The 22,324-nt window shown below is 37.8% G+C and overlaps 2 protein-coding genes across 7 annotated transcripts in view; one reads left to right on the plus strand and one right to left on the minus strand.

Annotated features, from left to right (window-relative positions):
- On the minus strand, positions 1-8,897 carry LOC146472927 (uncharacterized). Of its 2 annotated transcripts, XM_085119138.1 has the most exons (5): positions 8,781-8,897; positions 6,594-7,889; positions 5,023-5,128; positions 4,303-4,544; positions 1-74 (listed from the first exon to the last, which is right to left on the minus strand). In XM_085119138.1, exons 2-4 carry the CDS (start codon positions 7,668-7,670, stop codon positions 4,522-4,524), a joined length of 1,206 nt encoding a protein of 401 aa, XP_084975264.1. In that variant the 5' UTR covers positions 7,671-7,889; positions 8,781-8,897; the 3' UTR covers positions 1-74; positions 4,303-4,521. The 2 variants fall into 2 exon arrangements, with proteins under 2 accessions (XP_084975264.1, XP_084975265.1); XM_085119139.1 differs by lacking the exon at positions 5,023-5,128.
- A 2,758-nt stretch (positions 8,898-11,655) lies between these two features.
- The window catches only part of LOC146472928 (uncharacterized), a 38,506-nt gene continuing 27,837 nt past the window's right edge, over positions 11,656-22,324 (plus strand). For 3 of the 5 annotated variants that reach the window (XM_085119140.1, XM_085119142.1, XM_085119141.1), the window contains exons 1-5: positions 11,660-11,810; positions 12,139-12,201; positions 15,977-16,106; positions 16,656-16,726; positions 19,111-19,552. In XM_085119140.1, coding sequence (XP_084975266.1) covers positions 11,788-11,810; positions 12,139-12,201; positions 15,977-16,106; positions 16,656-16,726; positions 19,111-19,552 — 729 coding nt within the window. In that variant the 5' untranslated portion in view covers positions 11,660-11,787. Of the gene's footprint in view, positions 11,811-12,138; positions 12,202-15,976; positions 16,107-16,655; positions 16,727-19,110; positions 19,553-22,324 lie in introns of all 5 variants that reach the window. The other 2 variants (XM_085119143.1, XM_085119144.1) reach the window with 1 other exon arrangement.

Below are 22,324 nucleotides of genomic sequence, written 5' to 3' on the forward strand. Positions count from 1 at the left end.
ACGGTCCCTAAACATTATCGGAATGCATACATTGATCAACCGCTGACCACTGCCGGCGCGTGTAGGATCATTACCTTAAAGTGCCACTACGATCAAAATTTTGCATCCCTTTTTTTCTTCAGCTTTGGAAAGTAGAAGTGATAAATACTTACCACGCCAAATTTTACATCGAAATTCCGACGGGAAGACCAGTTATTTTAAACGCGAAGTTCAGCTTCGCTGTGCCGCCATTACTCGAACGACAAATGGCCGTGAACTACATAGAGAGCTGGATCTAGTTGCACCGACAGGAATATGACGTCATACGCGCACAACAACATGGCCTGCTTTCGAATGTTCGATCTCGCTGAAAGAAGCCACTTCTTTTTAATTTAATGGCTCAAGGGCCGTCTTTACAACGCACACGTATTGTGGGCACCCGAAAGAAACCTAATGGGTCCTAATGGTGGTTGTTTGAACATTTATGGTTCTGAAATACGTCAATAGGGGGGGTAATTTCTTCAGACAAATCGTCTTTTTGTACATCGCACCGAATTACTAAAGACATATCCTCTCGACGACTTCGACAGCTGCTTCGAGGGACACTCAAACGAAAGGACTGCCATACAATGCTAATGCCTCGATGCTTACTTTTCTAGGGTAAAGCGAGGGACTAAGTGAAACGATTAGGCCAAGATAACGGATCGGAAATGAACTGTTTTCGTGAATGCGTGCAATGAAAGCAAGTGACGCGGAGTGGTGGTGTGTATGTTTTGTTTATAGCTCACTGTAATTCTTCGTTTGTCTAGTGTTCATTACGTCTACTTCCTATAAGTGTCATGCTTTGGTAAAATAAAAGTGCATAGATACTCCATTTTATTCAAAAAAAAATAATAATAATAATAATTGCTTGTGGTATAATATTGACAATAAACTGTCTCGAGTTTTGCGAATGCTCTCTTCGTACAAAGCACCCAACACATTTCTGAAAGACTTGTATGCCGACTGTAGAATACACAGCAAGGCGAGATTTTCGATCTGTATTAAATGAGCAATTGTAATAAAACTGATTGTGACATTGACATGAAAAATTCATCTCTATATATTGAAACAATCACATGATATGTGAAAGTAAAGGTCAAGAAATTTGCAGGCAACTTTCCAGCTGATGTGGGCCTGCTGACACTCCAACTCGCAAAATTCTCTAATGTAATCATCACCGACTACTGTGAGTCAAGAAGGTATTGTAGCAATCCTATTTGGTCTGTGTTATTAACCAATTATAATACTATTATTGATCAATTTTTTTAAACATCACTTGTAAATCTGCTTTGACTACACCTTTGTGCAGACTTGCAGTGAATATTATGCATGAAAGTTATCTTCTGGGACAAGTCAAGATAATATCTAGTTTGTACTAAAGAGAACAAATGAAACTGACAAAATTATGAGAGAGTATTTTGTCCAATACCCTATTCTAAAGAGTGTGGAAAACTACCAGTGCTTGGTAAATTTCATCTTTGTGTTTGAATTATTAATTTTGTATTTGTGCCTTCTTTTGTTTTCTTGGCAAAGTCTGTTATATGAACAGCCAATTTTATAGCATTTTTTGTACAACATAATAAATTTCTAACAAAAGTATTGCACTGTTTCGGTATATACCAGAGACAGTACAAAGGCATCAACAAGGTCACCTAAGCACACCATGGTAAATAGGACTACCCATGGTAAATAATGCCATTGTAAATCTCACTTAGCTTTTAGTTTAGATCTGTCAACGACACTTCCTGAACCTTAAAATATTGGGATCTGTATTATTAGGGTTAGTTTAAGGAAGCATGAGGGCATTTTTCACAGTTGCAGAAGATACCTTGTCCAGAAGAATGGGCCAGGATCTTAGACTAAGGTTTACATTGTACATAATGTGCAAATTTATAAATGGAAGGGAGAGGAGTAGAACTACAAGCAAATTTTTGCAATATTTAGCATGATATCATATCAATATGACAAGTAGGTACTGGTAATGCATGCAGACTGTGTGTGTGTGGGTTTTTTTAAAGTTGCTGTCATACCCATGTCATCAAGAACCACAATGCTGCAGGCATGGTTAGAGTAGACAGCAAGACTGGCCTCTTACTTCAAGGGTAAACTTATCTTTATACATGGAAGGTTTTTGGCCAGTGGGATCATGGCATGCATTCTTGTTCTCTGAGTATTCTCATTGTTGAATATGGTTATTAGAGAGGGCCACAGCAAAAGGCATACCTTTAAATTTGATCCTAGAAACTGCCAACATAGCTGATAGGAGAGTCTTCAAAAAAATCTCCTGGATATAGGTCAAGCACATTAACATAAACAGTGAAGGGATTATGGAAATTGTTTACTGATGACCAATTATTTTGTTGGCTTGTTCATAACGAGGGAGATTTGAGTGTTATGTCATAACAGCAACAACAAAAGCAAAACAAAAAAGACCCCCCCCCCCCCCAAAAAAAAAAAAATAATAACTAAATAAATAAAATAATAATAATAACATGAAATAAAGTAAAATATGTGGTATTACTGGCACAAAAAATGGCTTTGATATTTAAAGCTGGCCCTGTTCTTGGTTCTGGTTATTTTCTGAAGGCCAAAGTAAAAACCCACAGATATCAACATCCAACATAAGAAAGCCAGGGCTATTTGACAGAAGGAAAAAGCTAAACAGAATAGAAAAACAACAAACACATAGTATAAGTATAAAGCATGAAAATGTTTGTGGGGTCATGTAAGATAAAAATTACAAGATAAAAAAAAAATTATAATGAAGTCCACGTCGCTGAACAGAAACAATAAATAAGCTGTGGTTTGTGTGAAAATTTAGGTTAAAGTATTTTGGCTCTTAATTCAAAACAACAAAGAAAAAAGACATTAAATCTCCTTTCTGGTTTAATCTGCGAGAATAATTAAGGTATACCTGTGGAGAGGATGGTCATTCTTTCATAACTATAATATTCCAATTTTATGTCTGTGAACATTGCGTGATTTTGTGGGAAAATACACAATACTGTTACAGCACAGTGTTATGCTGGCTCTTCACACTCAACATGTAAAATGATTACAATTATAGTGTCAGTTTTAAATGAGATCAAGAGGCTGGTTTGCTTGTTTCACTCAGATTCACACATCCTCATTGACCAAGGAACAAACATTATTGAAATAACAAAAATGGGTGAGATATGATGCAAGCCTACTAAGGTTTCCTCCTTAGCTGTCCTCCTGAACTTTCTTATTAATCTTTAGTTTTCCAACTGCATTTGAGGGCTTTACAACAATTTATTGTTAATGTTACTTGGACTGTGGCTTTAAAATATTAGGCCCCTCATGATTACTTCATTTACTGCTTGAAAGTTGTTGTAGAATGAGGAAGGGATCTGACCAGGTAATACCTGGTAGATTACAGCCCTCTAGTATTGTATTTGCAAATATTCTGTAGATTACAGCTATAGCTACCCAGTTTTCAACTGAAGTTAATTATACATCATTTTAGTTTTGTCAAAGCTTTATTGAACTACAAAAAAAACGAGGTTAATAGTTCCTTTTTTCTTGACTCATTATGCAGCTTTGATTGATACTTGCGAACACCACACACGCCACCAACATAACATCAACATGTATTGGTCTGGAGTTATCCATCCTATTCAATAATTTGTTGCTCAAGTGCTTTTGCGAATAGTGATTAGGTTCTGTTTACTAATCCCAAATAGAAAACATATCCAGAATATTAAATAACCATGTCTACCTCCAATACAGTTGCTGAGTAAATGCCGGAGTGAATTCGTTTCTTCTTCGGCTTTTACATGTAAATCCCAGGCTTGAATGAGCTGTTCGCGTGTCTTCGAAGCGTATTCTTTGCAGTCATATGACTCCAAATCCACCGCCAAGGAAATTATAATCCAAGATATTCGTTAAAATTGTCCTTTAGATCGCTTTTCACCAAGCTGGATGGTGAATCTTACAAATAATCTTGTCTATTCACTTACTTTAGGACTCACGATTACTGAGGTTTACTGAGTTCTTGCAAGGAACGCACGATGTTCGATGCGCGTATGACGTCACACAAAGATCTCATACAAGCAACCGCATTTTAGAATCACCACGCGCGTCACTTTGCCGTCGGAGTAATGGCGGACGGGTTTTCGACGGTTTTCGGCCACTTATTTCCAGGATCAGTAAGCTTGTTTAAAGCTAATTAATAGCTATGTTTGCAGTTACGAACTCATTAAATGGATTGGAACTCGAAAAGGGCGAAAATAAAAGTAAAAATTTTCGTCGTAGTGGCACTTTAAATAAATGAAGCTTTGAACAACGGTTAGCTAAACTAAACTGACTGAATGTCCATACTATAGCCTTCTACAGTGCGGCTTAACAAATCGTTACTAATGGTACATTCCAGCTTAAAGCCTTGAGATGACGAAAACAATGCTTTCTCTTTTTCAGTCTTTCATTCATTTTTTCGTCTCCTGTTTGCGCAGCCTTTTTATCAATGGAGTTCTCCCATCTTTAATTTATCAGTTGTTCGGTTCCTGAAACAAAAAAAAAAATATCAATTTATATCCTAAAATACCTACTGCTACGTTGTAACGATATAAATCATGTAACATGTCTGTTGAATAGCCTTTCACCCTAACCCGAGTTAAAGATGTTTCAGTAATATCTTAACAGTGCTTGATTTTTTTTTCTCGCTCTCTATAAATGTACCCTCTCAGTCGTCAATGTCGTCTTTCTTCGGCAGTTGTTCAATTTTTCCCTCGTTTAACCATGCAATCAATCAAAAATAACTAGATCGTTAGGAAAAGTTAACTGGTAAAAATAAAACAAACAAAAAAAAGAAGCATGCTTCGGTTTGGTTTCTAGAGTTACAATCTTGCATCCTTATCATTCTTTTAAGTGTTTCCGTTGATTTACAAGCCTGTCGCGCTTAGATAATGGATGGTGCGGTCACGTCTATACGTCAATAAATCATTTTCATTACGAGAACAATCGTTTACAGTACATGCTTACTTTCTGTCTTGTGCCCTCTGGCCACCACTAGATCAACGGAGAATGATTCTTCTATTGCAGAGATTACGTGTTCAAGTGACGAATCCAGTACGATTTTACCATTGACCTGACATGAAGATGCAAAAATTAGGCTAATCACTTTTGAATAGAATGTTCACGCAGATTTCTATTGCTCTGTCTTTTTTTGTGGTTTTGCTGGGAAACCTTGGAATCAACGCTTTAGCAAAGTGGAAATTTTTGTCCAAGAGAAGCAGTTGGTGGGGAAAAATCGCTATTTTTTTAGAGGGGAAAAAATCGATATTTTTTTAGAATGACTTTAAATAGTTGGATTTCAGCTCATTGGTTTATAAATTATGTATTCCAAGCTCTTTCCTTTTGCCTTAGTTAATTGCCCAAAACATCTCACATCACCAAAACTGATGACGTCGCAAGTGGTCTAATTTTAAAGTGGTTAATACCCTACGCAGTTGACCGGATTTATTGACTCTTTTATGCAGTTATTTTATGAAGTAGTAGTAGTAGTAGTAGTAGTAGTAGTAGTAGTAGTAGTAGTAGTAGTAGTAGTAGTAGTGGTAGTGGTAGTGGTAGTGGTAGTGGTAGTGGTAGTGGTAGTGGTAGTGGTAGTGGTAGTGGTAGTGGTAGTGGTAGTGGTAGTGGTAGTGGTAGTGGTAGTGGTAGTGGTAGTGGTAGTGGTAGTGGTAGTGGTAGTGGTAGTGGTAGTGGTAGTAGCAGTGGTAGTAGTAGTAGTAGTAGTAGCAACAACACCTGTAGTAGTAGTAGTGCTACTACTTCTACTACCGTACTACTAGTACTACTACTCCGCTGTCTTTCCGCGTATGAACACTATCACGTCACATGATCAGCTTAATTTTAGACACAGTCCTCTAAGGTTTTGAAGCAAATGTTGAAACCATTTTTAAAATGGGCCTTAAAGGGGAAGTATCACGAAAATTTGCTGTCATTTCAAAACCCCAAAATGTTTGACTGTCAGCAGAAACAACGAAATAATTGTCAAGTTTTAAAAATTATCACCCCAGTGCAAAAAAACTGTCGATTAGTGCCTCTGGCCAGAGACAGAGTAAGCCGGTTTGGTTTGAAACTTGAAATAGTCTAAGCTAAAAATGCCTTTTCAAAAAGGTGAGTCTTCAGCTTTCTCTTAAAGGTATCAATTCTGATAAAATTCTGATAAAAGTATCAATTCAATTCTCTTAAAAGTATCAAAGTATTCAATTCTTAAAAGTATCGAAGCAAGAGAAAAGACGGGAAGACAGATCGACGTACTGCTACACATAAGCAAACGGAAATCACAAAATAATGAACAATGGCACTTTGCTATGGGTTATTAAATCTCGGGAAGTTTTGGTATATGTATGAGCCCAGGCGGTGGCGCATTTCTCCGGCTTCTTCTTTGTTCACACTCCGCACTGTTCTTACCCGGAGAGTTCAGTTGATATGAAAAAAAAAAAAAAAAAAAACTGTCCAGGGGGCTAGCCTATGGGGGTGGGGGGTGGATGCACACTGCTGTAAACGACTAATGCATAGACAGACTGCAAAATCAAATCAAACGTCACCTCAACAATCAAATCTTCAACTGCAAGTTTGCCTCTGCCAGCCGCCACTCCTTCCTCAGTCAACCCAGCTATGCGCACGCCATGACGAGGCTGAGAAAGTACCTCTTTGGCCTCAGAGCAATTGGGCACCTTTCGTCGTCCGTTTTTACTTTTTTTGAAACTTCTTTGGAGGACTATTGTTCGAAAATCAGCTGCTAAATGACCACAATGGCTCTCTGACATGGAAACACTTGCTTCAGGTTGAATGGCGTCAGGACTTAAAACAGGTTTCTTTGCGATATCCACTGTGTTCTTCCCTTTATTTTCTGTATCGTTTTGGCTTATCGGAGGATCTCCTTCCTGATTTAGCTCTATACCCCACTTCTTGTCTGGTCCTCTCTGGACATTCACGGCTATGAGCTGCCCGGAATGTTGGATAATGTAAAACAAGCTGAAGACTGAAGGTGGTTTTTCTTCTTTCAGTTCTTTGTGCGCTCTGTCATTTGCCTCGTCTTCAGTTTGCTTGGATTTATCTGAAACGTTCTTCGGTCTGTTTTTATCGCACTGAAACTTCTCAGAAGCTTGAGAGCTTTGTAATTTAGCCTTGTCATCACTGAGATGCACGCTTTCGAAAACTTGAGCTCCAGTCTCTTTGTGCAATTCATGGGTTCTTCGTTCCTTGATACTCCCCCCAAAATACGATGGAAGTTTTCTTCTGAGACTTAGTTTGTGAAATTTCGTTCCCTTTGATAATTCATCTTTTTGAGAACTGTTTTGAAATGGTCCATTGTACGTGTTACTCCTCGAAAGTTTACTGTTATTGTGAGCCTTACTTCCAAATCGTCTAATCCGAGGCTTTTTGCTAAGTTTAGAGTCTTTGAAGCCTGAATCTAAAACTTTATCCTCTTTCGTCTTGGCATGATGTTCGTGGAATCTGCGTCTCAGTGTGCGGAGAAGAGACGTCTTGGCGTGCTTGTTGACACTAGTCTCGCCCGCCAAGTTTTCATTGTAGCTTTTCATGGTCGAACCTTCCTCGCTGGTTTCTTTTTGCTTTGGCGGGTCCGAGATAATTGGTGTGTTAATATCATTGTTGTTCATCGCTTTATGCAAATTGATGGATTGTAGCTCCCGCTCGCTCGGTTGTTTTACTGTTAATGTATTTCTGTCGACTTCAATTCCTCAGCCTTTATTACAATCGGGATTTATTAGTGATGCAGTTTACCGTTAGTTATGTATGAATGTCTGGTCTAGGTACTTGTAACTCATTCGAGACTCCTTTCGTTCTATGCTGAATATTTCGTGTAATGGACCCTTTATCTGCAAGCAATACAAGAAAAATTAAGTGAGAAATCAATAAACGGTGAGGACGGAGGTCGATTGTTTGGCCAACATTTGCATAGCACCACCCTCAAACGATGAAGAGCGAAATGTACTTAAGAAAGAATATACTAATGTCACCTCAATCCTTTGTATTAAAATAATGCTACAAATCTGATTGAAAAGTCCCACTATACACAGCTATTTGCACATAATTAACTTAATGGAGTGGAACTATTTAGGCAACGTCAATGTATAATACAAATAATTAATATGTACATCCTTATTAATTACTTTAAATGAGAATATAACACTTTGCTAAGTAAACGCGATTGCTTTAATATCCAGTGTTAACATAGAAAAGCTATGATTTTCAAGAGTTGCAGTGCCATCCTTGTTTGCTGGAAAGTCTATTTACAATAAGCCAGCCTAACGTCTTACGCAGACATTCCTAAGGCTGGCACACAGTTCTTGTCGCATATTACTCAAGCCATTTTGTGCCCTTGCATTCTAGTGTGATGTATAGACCGTTATTCCAAACACTGTTTATGAAGTAGGGCAGTTCGTTATTTAATTCAGTCTGATTTTAAGGTCTCCATGGCTTTCTGATTTCAAAGCAGATAGCAAAGTTACTGAACAAAATCCATTGGCGTTACTTCTTCTGATATATTCAAATTGCGACCTACCCTAAGTTAAAACCTTCCCGGTATAGTTATGAAGATAATCACTTCCTTTGTCTTTTGCTCGTTTGGAAAGTAAACTTGTAAGCTCTACGTATTTCAGTAAATTGCTTAGAAATAATTTATCAAAACAGGCATGGTCAATCGGCGACCTAGCCCTAATTAAAACACCCCAGTTATAATAAAAATGTCCTGACTTTACATTACTTACATTCGGCTTCACGTCTAGAGAGCCGAAACTCGTAAAGGTTATTACATCTTGTAAAAGTCCGTCTTGCAGCAGTATTCAATGCTTTGCATGTACACGACTCATTTGTTTGTTTGTTATTTATATTATCTTGTTAATAAGGGTCACTCAGTATGGAAGGTAACCAATCAAAACATTAAAAACTAACCGTCATATTTCAATAGCCTAAAATAAAACGTAATTAGGCAGTCGTAAATCAAATGTGCAGCCTTGCCCCATTATAATCTTTCATTAATAGATTGGTTCTCTGAAGCCTGACTTAAGCGCCGCTAATGACTCGTACAAATTACTTAAAATTTCCTAAGCCATAGTGAAGTTTCGACAGTCCATTTTCAGTTTTCCCAATCCGTTATAGCCCGTTCTACTGCTTGAGTAGCCCCGGCCTAGCCTAAGGCCCGTGCTCCACAAATTTACCCGTTTGTTTTTACTTGGTCAAGTGTAAAAAGTGGGCCCACACATTTATTTCTCTTTTCGTATTGACATTCTAACTAGCATTAGTCAAGGCCACACCGCATATCATTTTGCTGGATGGTTAGAACATCCTGTTATTGTCTCTGTCTTGTGGAGTTAGAACATCCTGTTATTATTTCCGTCTTGTGGAAAGATATGCTTTGGGCTTACTTTAAAGAAAGTCTCACACTGCGTAAGGATATCAGTCGACTGTAACATTTTTGCACTGTGTGCGTGTAATCCTAATAAACCTTAATTTGCACGGTAAACTACAAAATTTCAATGAAAACTCTCTCAAGAGTGAATTAAAGTCTTCCAAAGAGTTCGCTAGCCTGATAAGACCTCTTGCAGCCCTTCAAAGGATTGAATTTTTAACGCCTGTATGTCGTGATTTCCTTGCCTGAGTTAGAACATCCTTTTATTATTTCCGTCCGTGTCATTCCGTGTCATCTCATAGTCTCTTGGTGTCATTTCGAGGTTAGGGACAAATTTTAATAAACAATTTCAATAAGCAGTGTCAATGCATTTAGCGCAGAGCATAATTTGAGACGCTCTCCAGATAGAATTGAAGTATAGTTTACTGTAATCGTTGTCGTCCTTTGGAAAAATGCTCCCAAATTACTTCAGGGGACTCATAAATTGCGTTATGAAATCGTTAACTGGTGTGTACCTTTCTCGCACTCCTCTACTGGTAACTCTACGTTAACTCTAATGAAATTTTGCATGAGAAAACACCAAAGGAATATGTTGAGAGCCTATTGCTGGTTAAAGAGGACGTTAGCTTGATGGTTGTCATAAAGATGAATGTTTTCATTTCTTAAAAAAAAACCCACAATACTTTTATTATCCTCTGATTACTTGTAAGCTCTTTTTTAAACAGTCACAGTGCTGAGATATGACTATCTGCTCCGTAAAGGATGGAAGCCATAAGACAGTGACTGCAGTGTTATCTATTAGCATGGAGAATTCTAACTGTAACATTTAATACATTCAGCGCGAGTTATTCCCAAGAAATCGAGTCGTGTATGAACTAATCATTTCTGGATCTAGGGGGAGGGGGGGGGGGGGGTCCCAGGCGGCTCCTATTTTTTTCTGTACCAAAACTGGGGCCCTTAAGGCCGAGGCGCCAAGATTTTTCGTTTCATGAAGAGAAGCATTTCCGGAGCGTTCGAGAGCGGGCCCCGGCCACTGACTTACCCGATGGTCCCTGAAGGTCACTGCTGGCTAGATAAATAACATCTCTTACTTATAATATTACCGGCCCGGGATTACCAGCAAGGATATTGTTCAGAGGACATCATCAGTTCGGAGAAAGGAAACGTTTTCCGAAAGCAAAGCTTAATTTGAGATTCGAGCAACAGTAATGTCAAAGACAATCAGATCCGTGAATATTCTAAAAGTCAAATAAATATCATTTTTTTTTTATTCCTATTCAAACATTTTTGCTGAAAGGAGCGTGGAATGTTGACTGGAGGCTCGGGTAACGTGCCAGTAAACTTTCTTTGGTGTGTTTAATATTGGGCCGCTTTCGACAGCTATGTCCACGTCCGCATCTGTTACAACAAAAAGAACGCTATTCGATTTGTGCAACAGTAGCCTTTTAAACATGTTTTAAATAATTTTTTCTCTTGTGATTTGGTTTTTACCGTAGTTAAGTGTCCTTGCCCTGGACGGCAATTTTAGATTATCATGTTCCACAATGTTTCACGGGTTAATATGTTTTCCAAGCCTTAGAAAGGGAGGACCAAGCGCGAATCACTTGCGCTCGAAACGTCAGGTCTTTGATCTCTTTACGGTGACCAACAAAATACGGTGGACCCTCTCCTTACGGAAACCTTTATAATGCGGACACCTCTCTAGATCTAGCACGGACAGTTCATTTAGTCCCTGAGACCGAAATCCATATAAAGCCTAATCACAACCTCGTTCCTAGGGTCTCTCATCTAGGGGGCGGGAAGATGAGAGACCCTGGGAACGAGGTTGCCTACAGCAGTACTTCTCTGAAACTGACACCTCTATAATGCGGACACTTATTCCTGTCCCCTTGGTGTCCGTAACAATGAGGTTCGACTGTATTCAATAAATATCCGCCTGTTTTCGCTTTCCGATATAAAAAGAGAAAATTAAAAGTGAAGTACAGTCGAACCTCCGCTAACGGACACCTCCCATAGGCGGTCACCTCTCGTAAGCGGACACTTGTTCTGGCCCCAAGGGTGTCCGCTTACGGGAGGCTCGGCTGTATTTTACAAAACAAAAGGATAGTAGAAGTCACGTATTGATGTACAACACAATTTAAAATTGATCTGAAAGATCCTACGGATCATGTTGGCCGAACAGCTGTCGAACAGAAAATTTCAGCTGGCTGATCTAAAAGTTATGACGTCACACCGCACCAAGCCCTTCGCAACCTGTTCTCAAAATGGCGGCTTTGTCAAAGCACAGTGTTAGGGAACTTTGCATCCAACAATACGATTGTCGCGCTAACCACGATCATTTACTGCTACAAAACCGACTTTAGAGCATGTCTAGAGGTCCACCTCATCGGTGAGTAGTAAATTTTCCCACATTTTCACTGATATTCACGAAAACTTGCACGATTTGTAAGGTATAATGAAATAGATCCCAGAATTGAATCGATCGATGTAGTTCTTCTCTAACAAAGTACATCTGCTACTTTATATTCGTATCAGGAACCATTCAAGGTACGTTTTTTACTTACTGCGTGTTAGAGACGGTTCTTAACTGATGAGGTATTCCTAGTTTAGAGCGTAATTTTATTTTAGTCAGACCCCAAATATATATCGTCCAGCTAAATGGAGTAAGCTAACTGTAAGTTCTGTATTTCATACACTCTTGTCTTATTGTGTTAAAGATACAATCCCACTGGTGAGAGATCATTCAGAGGATATCCACCAAGATATGGAGAATTTTCCGGGTAACATCCACTGCGATCCTAAGTAGTGCATGTTCAAAAATTAAATTCTCTACGCTAAACGTTCGTTAAAATTGGTTATAAGCTTTGTACATGTCCTTTCTCTCTTTCTCTAGCTAGATCATTTCTGGACGCGATTTCTCTATTGTTTTTTTAATTGTTGAAAACGTTGACGTAACTGTTGTATTTTTGTGCTTATGATTTTTTTGCTCAAATTTCACACCCTAATAGAACATACAGTATGTTCATTTGTAAGTAAATCAAAACACCAGAGGAATGATCAGTTTATTTATTACAAATACTCACTGCTATTCTTCTACAGTCATAGTTTTTGTAATTACCCTGCCAACAAAACAAAAAACAAACACAAAAACAAAACAAATACAATCAACTGTCAGTTATATGTTGTTGCCCCTGCACGCTGTGTTTCTGACACTTATAGCTGTTACGAATAACATACGACCTATCACCTTAAGGACGGTGCCTACTAATATCGAAGTATTTTTGTGCGGTTTATGACTATGTGGGAAAAGCAGATCTTAGGAAGGCCTATTGGAATCCAAAACGAAAATTTGGGGTAGCCACGCATTTTTCAGAGAAAATTAAGCAATAATATCTCTAAAAAGCCCCAAAATATAAAGCAATGTATGGGATTTTTTCCTGAATTGAAGCTTAATTATCTCTGAAAAATGCATGGTTACCACCAATTTTCTTTCGAGATACCAAAAGCGTTTGCTAAGTTCTGCTTTCTACGCATAGTTTTAATCCGCGCAAAAATATTCCTGTATTAGCAGGCACCACCCATAGGAAACCCGAGTATCTTGAGATGCGCAGAACGTATGCGCAGTAACAATAGTAGGCACCGTCCTTAAAAAAGGTTAGATGAAGTTGCGTTTTGATGGACGTCAATCAAAGTAAAGCCGTTGAAATTATTTTGAATTCTGACAAGATTCCAAGGTAACCCGGCAAGAAACTGAGAATTTTACCTAGCTAAGAGAAGGTAAAACTTTATTTAAAATGATTTCCAAGCCAGGTCATGTAAAAAGAAAAGGGTATTTTTTAATTAAGAATGTTAAATTGCACTGCACATAACAGTTTGCTAACTTGCACACATTGCTGATTTTACAAATTGTCACATGGAACAATAAATTTAAAATTTTTCATTGAAAAATACAGTATCCTCTTTAGAAATGATGCCCTTTCTTTCATATAAACTGGCTTGAAAATCAACTTTGATAAAAGTTACCATCTGTCAGTGGATAAAACTGTCAATTTCTTGGTTCTGTTGCCTTGAAATGTTTTCAGAATTCAAAAATCATTTCATAATTTTTCTTTGATTGATGTCCACCAAAACGTAACTTTATCTGACTCTTTTGAAGGCAATGGGTCACATGTTATTGGTAATCGCTGTAAAAAATTCCTAAAAATGAAATTACTTTTATTGTGTCCACCAGTACACAGAGATTTCTTTTTCAAGTACATCACACGATAATCTAAAATTTTCAACAAAATTACTGATGGTACATGAAAGTTGGCTGCACTCAAATGAGGCATTTTGGAGGATGTTTAGGATCAAGAGTATTTATGAATGTTTTTGGCGAGAGGTATGTGATTCAACAGGTTGCAGAAATTCCACAAGGCCCTGCAAATGAGAAAACTTTGTTTCCTGAAATGTTTACTCAAGACGTGCTGCATGGGGAAACATTTAGGGAAATGATGAAATTCATACAAATAACATGTCAGCAACAAAGTTTCCTTGTTTATTATAGGGGCTAATACAGTTTGACACAAATCTGTCTTGAATTAATACTGCAAAGTTGATCAGTCAACCAGTTGATTATGTACAAAACTACAGTACTTCTTGTAAGTAAGTTTCTAGTCCTTTCTTGTTTCTCAGAAGATGAATTGGGTCTTGTGAACTGCAGTCCTTATATTGAGAGATGCAAGTTGTCTCACTGACATGTATTATAGCATTTGTATCTCCTGGGCATTTTTTCTGTAAATTATGTGCTCATCCTTTGAACAATTCATTAGTTTGCTATAACAGAATTGGTGAGGCAGTGTTTGTATTGTGCATGGCAAACAAAACTTATAAATACTGAAACAGCAAGACAGTGGAAACTTTCTGTAGAATGACTGTTTTTAACAGTTGCCACCTGTTACAGTGTATTTCCAGTGGAAGCTCTCTTAACAGACACTACTGTAAGCAGACAGCTCTACTTACAGTATGACTGCCTTCACAAAACCCTGTTTGAACTTTTATACAAACTCTGTATTTACACATTCCCATAAGCAGCCACAGAGACTTTCAGGGGTTACGATTTAGACTTTGCTTTGTTTTTAAGCTCCTGTAAGCGGCACCCAAAAGGAAATCCCATTAGCCTCTCAATCTTATTTTAAGCAATCAACCGCACATCGCTGTTCGTCACAATGATTTTACAGTACATTAAATGCAGTTATCGCCATCATAGCAGCATTGCATAACGCAGTAAAACAAAAAAATCAGTTAAGGACGGTGCCTACTATTGTTACTGCGCATACGTTCTGTGCATCTTGAGATACTCGGGTTTCCTATGGGTGGTGCCTGCTAATACAGGACAATTTTTGCGCGGTTTAAAACTATACAGAGAAAACAGGACGTAGCATGTGCTCTTGGTATCCCAAAAGAAAATTGGGGATAACCATGCATTTTTGAGAGATAATTAAGCTTCAATTTGGACAAAAATCCCATACATTGCTTTATATTTTGGCACTTTTTAGAAATATTGTTGCTTAATTATCTCTGAAAAATGCGTGGTTACCCCCAATTTTGTTTTTGGATTCCAATAGGCCTTGCTGAGATCTGCTTTTCCCGCATAGTCATAAACCGCACAAAAATACTTCATTATTATGCACCGTCCTTAAGAATTGAGGTGGTATTTTTTTGCATTCCTAATGTTTATTGTTCGCTGGTCAAGGTCCAGTAACCAGCCATCTATCTCTTACACCTCTAATGGGCACTTATGGGAACTGTTCTTGTAAGCGGCTAGATCCAGTTTTGGACACCTTTTTTGTTTTTGAGGGTGTTCGCTTATGAGAGCTTCCACTGTATTTGCACCTAAAACCTATATAAATACATTCATCTTGAACTTCAGGTCAAGTGACTCAACCATCCAGTTTTTATAGTCTTGTGCAGCCCTACATGACATTTATCTCTTCATGATAGTTTCACTATCACTGGCATCTCTTAAGGGCGATTTACATGGTACGACTTTGTCGCATGCAGCAAGCTTACAACAGGCCTACGACATGAATTGTCTCGTGTAAATCAAACCTGCAACTCGCTTAAGACTGTCGTGTACGTCACAAAAAATGTCGTAGGATTTTAAAACATGTTTTAAAATCCTACAACAATCATCGGTACAGGCAATGTTGAATGACAGGAGTTGTGTGCGATTTTTTGCATGACGTGAGCAGCGCGCGCTCTAGAAATCGCATGCGACAGTCGTAAGCAAAAGTTGTACTGTCTAAATCGGCCTTTACTCCTCCTACTACAAGTTTGTCCTCTTTCATTTACATCTTGGTCCAGAAAAATTATTAATGTCAACCCAGTTTTTGCCGATCAAATAGTTCTTAGAATCTACAGACCAAGAAATGCTTGTGAAGTACTAAGGATGGAATCGCTGGGTTCCTAAAGGCCAGACATTGAGCAGCTATTTAATGATTAATTAATAAAACTCATAAGCTAATTTTGTTCCGAACTGACTTTTTGTTGTATTATGGTGTTTCCTGTCCAAAGATCTTCAAGTTATGGTTACTATGGTGGTCCACCTTACAAGAGACAGCGTTGCCTAAGCGATGATGACATTGGCCCACCTCCAGTGAATTATGGACCTGCTTATTATGATCCTCCTTATGTAAGACATCAGGTAGGACAAGTTACATGTAAATATTAGCTTTTGCCATTTGCTTTTAGGTTTGCTTGGCCTCCATTTTGTAAATCCTATTTTACATTGGTTTCCTTTGGATTCCATTGGTTCACACCAAGTACAATAAAAGAAGTGGTGTGGGTAAATTTGACCTTTGCTGTAAATAAACATTCTGGAAAACCAGTTGGCTTAGAAATTCTACAGAGTAAATGGGTGCTTCAGAAACGTACAAGTAGTACTACAAAATAGAAGTATCTCCACAGGGCCACAGGGTTATTGGCCTAAGCTGTCACATGTTACCCTCTTTAAAAAAGGTCTCTTACTTACTTACTTACTTACATCCTGTGAAATTTTACCTGTTGTATAGTGATTCGATTTAAAAATCCACTCATCTGTGATAACAAGCTACTCCTCTTGTATGGGCAGACAAGTGGAATTTTTTTGCCCTACATTTACTAATTTACAATAAATTATTAGACGACAAGCCTGAGGGTTCTGTTCTGCAGGCTGATCTTACAGTGATGATTGTCTTACTTTGGTTTCTTGTAGGAAGTTGGTTTGGGTGAATTTAATGACTTTAGTTCTGTCAGTGTTGAAAAAGATCTTAAGATTCATGAAAGGTGGGTACCTTAATTACATATTAAATACTCTGTTGTTACGATTAAAATATGTTGATAAGTCAAATGTAAATTCTTTTGTAATAATGTTGGGGTTTTGAATTGTTTTAAAATTAAAAGTTGTATACTGCATTTTCATTTAGTTCTGAATGTTTTTTTGAATCTGTTTTTAACCAAATTTCAAATAAATATGATCTGTAAGCATTTAGGTACATATACAGTGGGGTTTTTATTTTAGTTTTATTTTTCTGTTTTTTCCCTTTTTTATTGGGAATTGTTTCACCATTTACAATGTTTGATTGGTTTGTTGGAGTAAATAAGGCTAGAAGGAAGAAGAAAAGAAACAGAAACAAAATCAAACCAAAAACAGTACAAAAGCAAAAAGGAGTTAAAGGTCAACAACCCAGGTTTGATAGAATTTAATAGGTAGTGATTTAGTGCTAGTTTAGTTTTTCCTTGATACATACATGTAGAAGGAATGTTTGGAAACAAATTATCTCCATGGAGGCTTGTGGAGAAATATTATTATGCTATTCACCTGCCGGGAGGTTCTTATAGGGAAAAATTATGCCCGAGGTCTTGAGTACAGCCTGAGGATAACATGTTTAGTTTTTTTTCAGTTTTTAAGATAAAAGATAGATAGATAGATACTTAGATAGATAGATACTTTATTATAAAACACACCATTGCAGCCATAACCTGAATTACGGGATATTTACAAATTTACAAAGAGAAAATAAGAAAATTATCTACATCTTAAAAACATGGCTAAAAATATAATAACAAAGAGGAAAAAAGAAAATATCTACATCTTATAGACATGGCTAAAAATAAAACTGTTCTTCAAACGCTCGGTCTTACATAGGGGGAGAGTGAAATCACTTTTGCGTCTCAGTGCATATTTACAATTCTTCCTTTGAGGGAGGAGGCTATGGAGACTGTGGGTGGGGTTACAGACGATCTCGTCAAACAGATCGATTGAAATCTTTTCTCTCCTCTCATGAAGTTTCGGTAGGCCAACTGTTTCTAGTGCTACACTATATGACAGGTCAGGATAGATGATTCTGAATGCCCTTCTTTGGATCCGTTCCAAATCTACACTAATGTAGTTTGGTAGAGAACGATGGAATACAGGACTTGCGTATTCCAGGACGGGCCTAATACATGTCACATAGAATTGCACCAGTTCACTTGGTGCCACTCCGGATCTCTTGAGTTGAAGTAAAAAGTAGAGACGAGAGGAACATTTTCTAATTAGTTCAGAGCTGTGCATGTTCCACTTTAGGTCGTGGCTAATGGTCACGCCTAGCAATTTGGCACTGGTGACTAATTCAAGGGGTTTGCCATTTAGGACTAGGGGTTCAAAATCGTGGTTGCTATTGGAGAAACCAATTCGGAGTTCTTTGCACTTGGCCTCATTCAATTGGAACCCATCGAGACTCGCTTGTCTCGAAAGGTCATCCACAGCTTCTTGGAGTTTGCTCTCACTACCCTTTGTAACTATTTCGGAACAAGATGTATCATCCAGAGGCAAAGAGGCAAATTGGTTTGCGAGCAGTCTACACGTGCTATGTCACACTCTCACTCTGTAGTTTAATTTTGCTTATCAAGGAAGCGGTGCATAAACCTCAGAGAAAAAGGCCAGACTAACAATAAAACATGCTTCAAATATATCATAGAGTAATAAATGAAAAAAAATAAAACAAACTGTAATATTTCATAGCAAGCAGTATAGAAATAAACTAAACAATCAGTGATCTTTGAAACATTTGCACAAACAGGCTGTTCCTTTCATCATGACTGTATGCTGGTTCCTTCTGTGAATACCAAAACATGAACAATGTAAAAGAGAAGAAACAAAAGGCCTCTGCCATCCAATTTCAAAACAAGACCAAACTAAACAAACACAAACAAAACAAACATAATTTGATTTGGCACTTGCAGAAAGTCCTCCTGGCTAGATGTCTGTGCAGTGGTGTCGCCTACAGAATGTTTAAATGCACTGGGCATGTGTTTTACTGACTGAATGCTGTCCGATCTGTGTGTGTAGGCTTTCTTTAAACACTCAGGCCAACTGAACCATATATTCAACACCTCCTAATAGTAAATAGATGATAGCAGTCACTGCAACATGTGTATGTCAGTGCTTGTAAATTAATCCATGGTGCCAGGGGAACATGAATCTAGAATGAACCCCAATAAGATCCAATGTAATCCAACATTTTCTGGTAACTTTCGTAACCGATGATACATGTAGGTAAACTAAAGTGACCTGAGTTAGCAACCGTTTAATCTGACCTTCTGTTAGAGGACAAGATGTTGTAGGCAGACAGAATAATCATAAGCAAAGATGCTGATATATGTCGTCGTTCCTTTCATTTCTCCAGAGATGGAAGTAGAAGAGATAATGAAAGATCTGAAACTCATGCTAAAAAGCAGCAAAGTTCTACTGAAGGCAGTGCTCATTTCTCTCAACAACAGTCCACCAGTGCTCCATCATCACCTCACTCCGCAAAGTTATCCCCAAGATTCTCACCACATCATTCACCCAGGGCAAGACCCTCTTCACCTCCTTCCTCCTCCTCCACGGCATCTCAACCACTGTCAATTACTACATCACAGTCAGCTTCATCCTTGAAAGTATCATTGTTGCCATCCGTGGATGAAGGTGCTTCAGTTGCCAAGCATCACCCTTTACAGATTGTATCCCCTATGTCTTCACATTCTGTGGCTTTATATGGCCCTACTATAAAGGATAAACTAAAGGATGGCAAAGGTAGACCAAGCACCACATCCTCAATTTCACCTGGTGGAGCTCTGCAAAGAAAGGTACATACGTAATGATTGGATTTTGGTGATATTCTTCTTTCTTCATTATTTGAGTGGTTTGTTTAAGGAAATATATTCAATGTTCAAGACAGTGTTTCATCAAGAGGCACAACTTAAATATTTTCCAAAACACTGCTAAGTATCTATTTTTTTAAGACTTTACATGTATTTATATATCCTGATGAAACTGTGATCTTTTCAATATGTCACGTCTGTAGCCTGGGGTCCACTTCTCAAAACTGCCAAATTATCAAAACTTGAATTTCTGAACACTGTACATGTACAAGTAAAAAGTAACAGTTTTTTTGGACCCAAAAAGTTCTCTGGACCTTTGAGAAATGTTCACATGCCTGATGAAATAAGCTGTTTAATATTTACTGAGAATGATTTATTATTCAGTAAGTGACACAGGCATACTCAGAAAAAAATGTGAGTGCTCCTATCAGGAGTCGAACCTAAGCCCTTCCGATTACTAGTTCAAATGCTCTACCACTGAGCTAAAGGAGACTCGTGGGAGCTAAGGCCATTAAACTAGCCTCATGGGAAAAACATCCTGCATACTGCTAGGATTGGAATGTCATGTGTGGCATACATGTATGTGCAATGGAATAAATGTGATTGAATATTTTAAGCCTGGTGAATAAATGAGAATGATGTATTATTCAGTAAATGAAACACTGTCTTGAACATTGAATATATTTCCTTAAACAAACCACTCATAATGAAGAAAGAAGAATATCACCAAAATCCATGTGTAGTGAAGGGGTGTGTGGAAACAGTTTTTTTTTTTTCATTTTCAAAATATCAAGGTTTCTTGCTTATTTATTAGTTTAGACAACTTAATATATAATGTACATCAGATGATAAAGTAAGTCCAACAGACCAAAAAGTTAGTAACCAGGGTTCAAAACAGCAGCCGGTACTTTGACTACACTTGCCAGCGACTTTTCACTAAAGAAATGTGGACAATTTTATTCCTTTATTGGCCAACTGAAATCAAAGTCGCTGTAATTTTACGGTAAACATTTCATATCACTAATCAGACAATAAAGTAGCCAAGAACTATTTTAAAATGCATTTTTAAATGAGCAGAGAGAGTGAAAAAAAGGTTCGGAAATTTGAAGAGTGTGGAGAAATCGGTAGAATAATCTTGTTCATAATGAACTCTTTTATGCGCTTGTTCAAGTGTGCAACATACAAGTTTTCTGTTGCATTACCGCCTTTATGTTTCTACATGTGTAATCAAGATTTTTTTTGCACAAAAACTTGTGTAGTGCCGCTTGTTAAGCCTTTTCACTTATTCAAATTAAAGTCAGTTGTATTCATATACTGTTGCTCAACAGAATGGATTTCCCATGTTTGTGCATGAAGATCCGCAACAGTTTGTCAAGACAAGGTTGCATATTGTACGCTTGAATAAATACCTAGAAAAGAGAGCCATTCACATCACGATGCTTTGTTTGGAAGGAAATTGTCACAGAGAAACACCGTAACTTAGATTAAGAATGTGACGTTTACATTATTTTAGCAGTTCAAAGCATGTGATATGTGCGAAGTTTCTTTTTTCAATCAGTTTATAATTTTAAAGTTTCTCAAAAAAGAAAGTGATTTCAATTCAGGAAGATTTTTGTCACATGCTAGAAAAGGGGTTTTTGGCAGATTCTTGCAGTTTTAACCCCATGGGTTTTTGTTTTCACACCTCTACATTCCTTTTTCCCCAATTCCTGTTCTTTGTGTTTAATTAATATGTGGAAATAAATAAACTTGAACTTGAAACTTGTTAATTAGTGTAGTCAGTACACACACGCAAAAATCATGTTGTTGACTATTGAGAGTAAGTCCTCACTTGTTATTGACAGCCGGGAAAAAAATGAGCCTTGACAAGAAAAGCCTACAAATTCAGGCTAAAAGCTGTGATTTTATTTTGAACCCTGGTAACATCAGAAAGAGTGAAAATAAAGTTGTAATTTATTATAATGCAAATACAGGTAGGAGAATGTGTAGCCAGGTATGGAAGGCGGAATGGTGCAAAATTCAAGGAATCAAAATCGCTTCCAACATCAACAACCAATCTGCAGTTCAACATTTTCTTTCTAGATCAACAATAAAATCCGTCCAACTTCAACGGCAAATACAATAACCAACAACGAAAGTAAGTCAACACCAACAACAATTTCCTCTCGTCTTCAACAACGAATCACCTTCAAAACCAACATCGCACAGAGTCTCAACTTCAACAACACAAAATTCGTTCAACAATTTGGGGACGAGCGACTGGCTATGGTCGGGGGAGGTTGGGACCGAAAAATCCATCGCTGGGAAATAGAAGATGGCGGCCGGCGGGTATCGGATGGGACTTGTTTTTTATAGATTTGGAACAGCTAGTCTTAGATTATGAGCAATTGAAAGCGTCAAACTTTACTACAAACTATTCCTTAGACGAAACTCTTCTGGAAAGGTTTGAAAATGCTGTCCAAGCTTTACGGAACATGCTTCCTCATGTCCATCATTCACATTCAATTGATGATGCCACTCTACTTTCAGATCGTATCTTAGACCAGCTATGTACTATGGTTAATCCACTACAAGAATCAAATCGTTATGGAATTGATATATACACACATTGCTTTACTACTCTTCAAGGTCTAGTTACTAATGAGTAATGTACACAGAGAAAGACTGAACATTTGGGGGTCCGAAATTCCAATATGGGCCCTGCCAAGCAAAAGGGACCTTTCACTGTATGTAAACTTTCAGCAATATTATGTATCA

The sequence above is a fragment of the Pavona decussata genome, unplaced genomic scaffold (assembly GCF_977016875.1).
Source record: "Pavona decussata unplaced genomic scaffold, jaPavDecu1.1 SCAFFOLD_96, whole genome shotgun sequence".
In the NCBI taxonomy this organism is placed as follows: domain Eukaryota; kingdom Metazoa; phylum Cnidaria; class Anthozoa; order Scleractinia; family Agariciidae; genus Pavona; species Pavona decussata.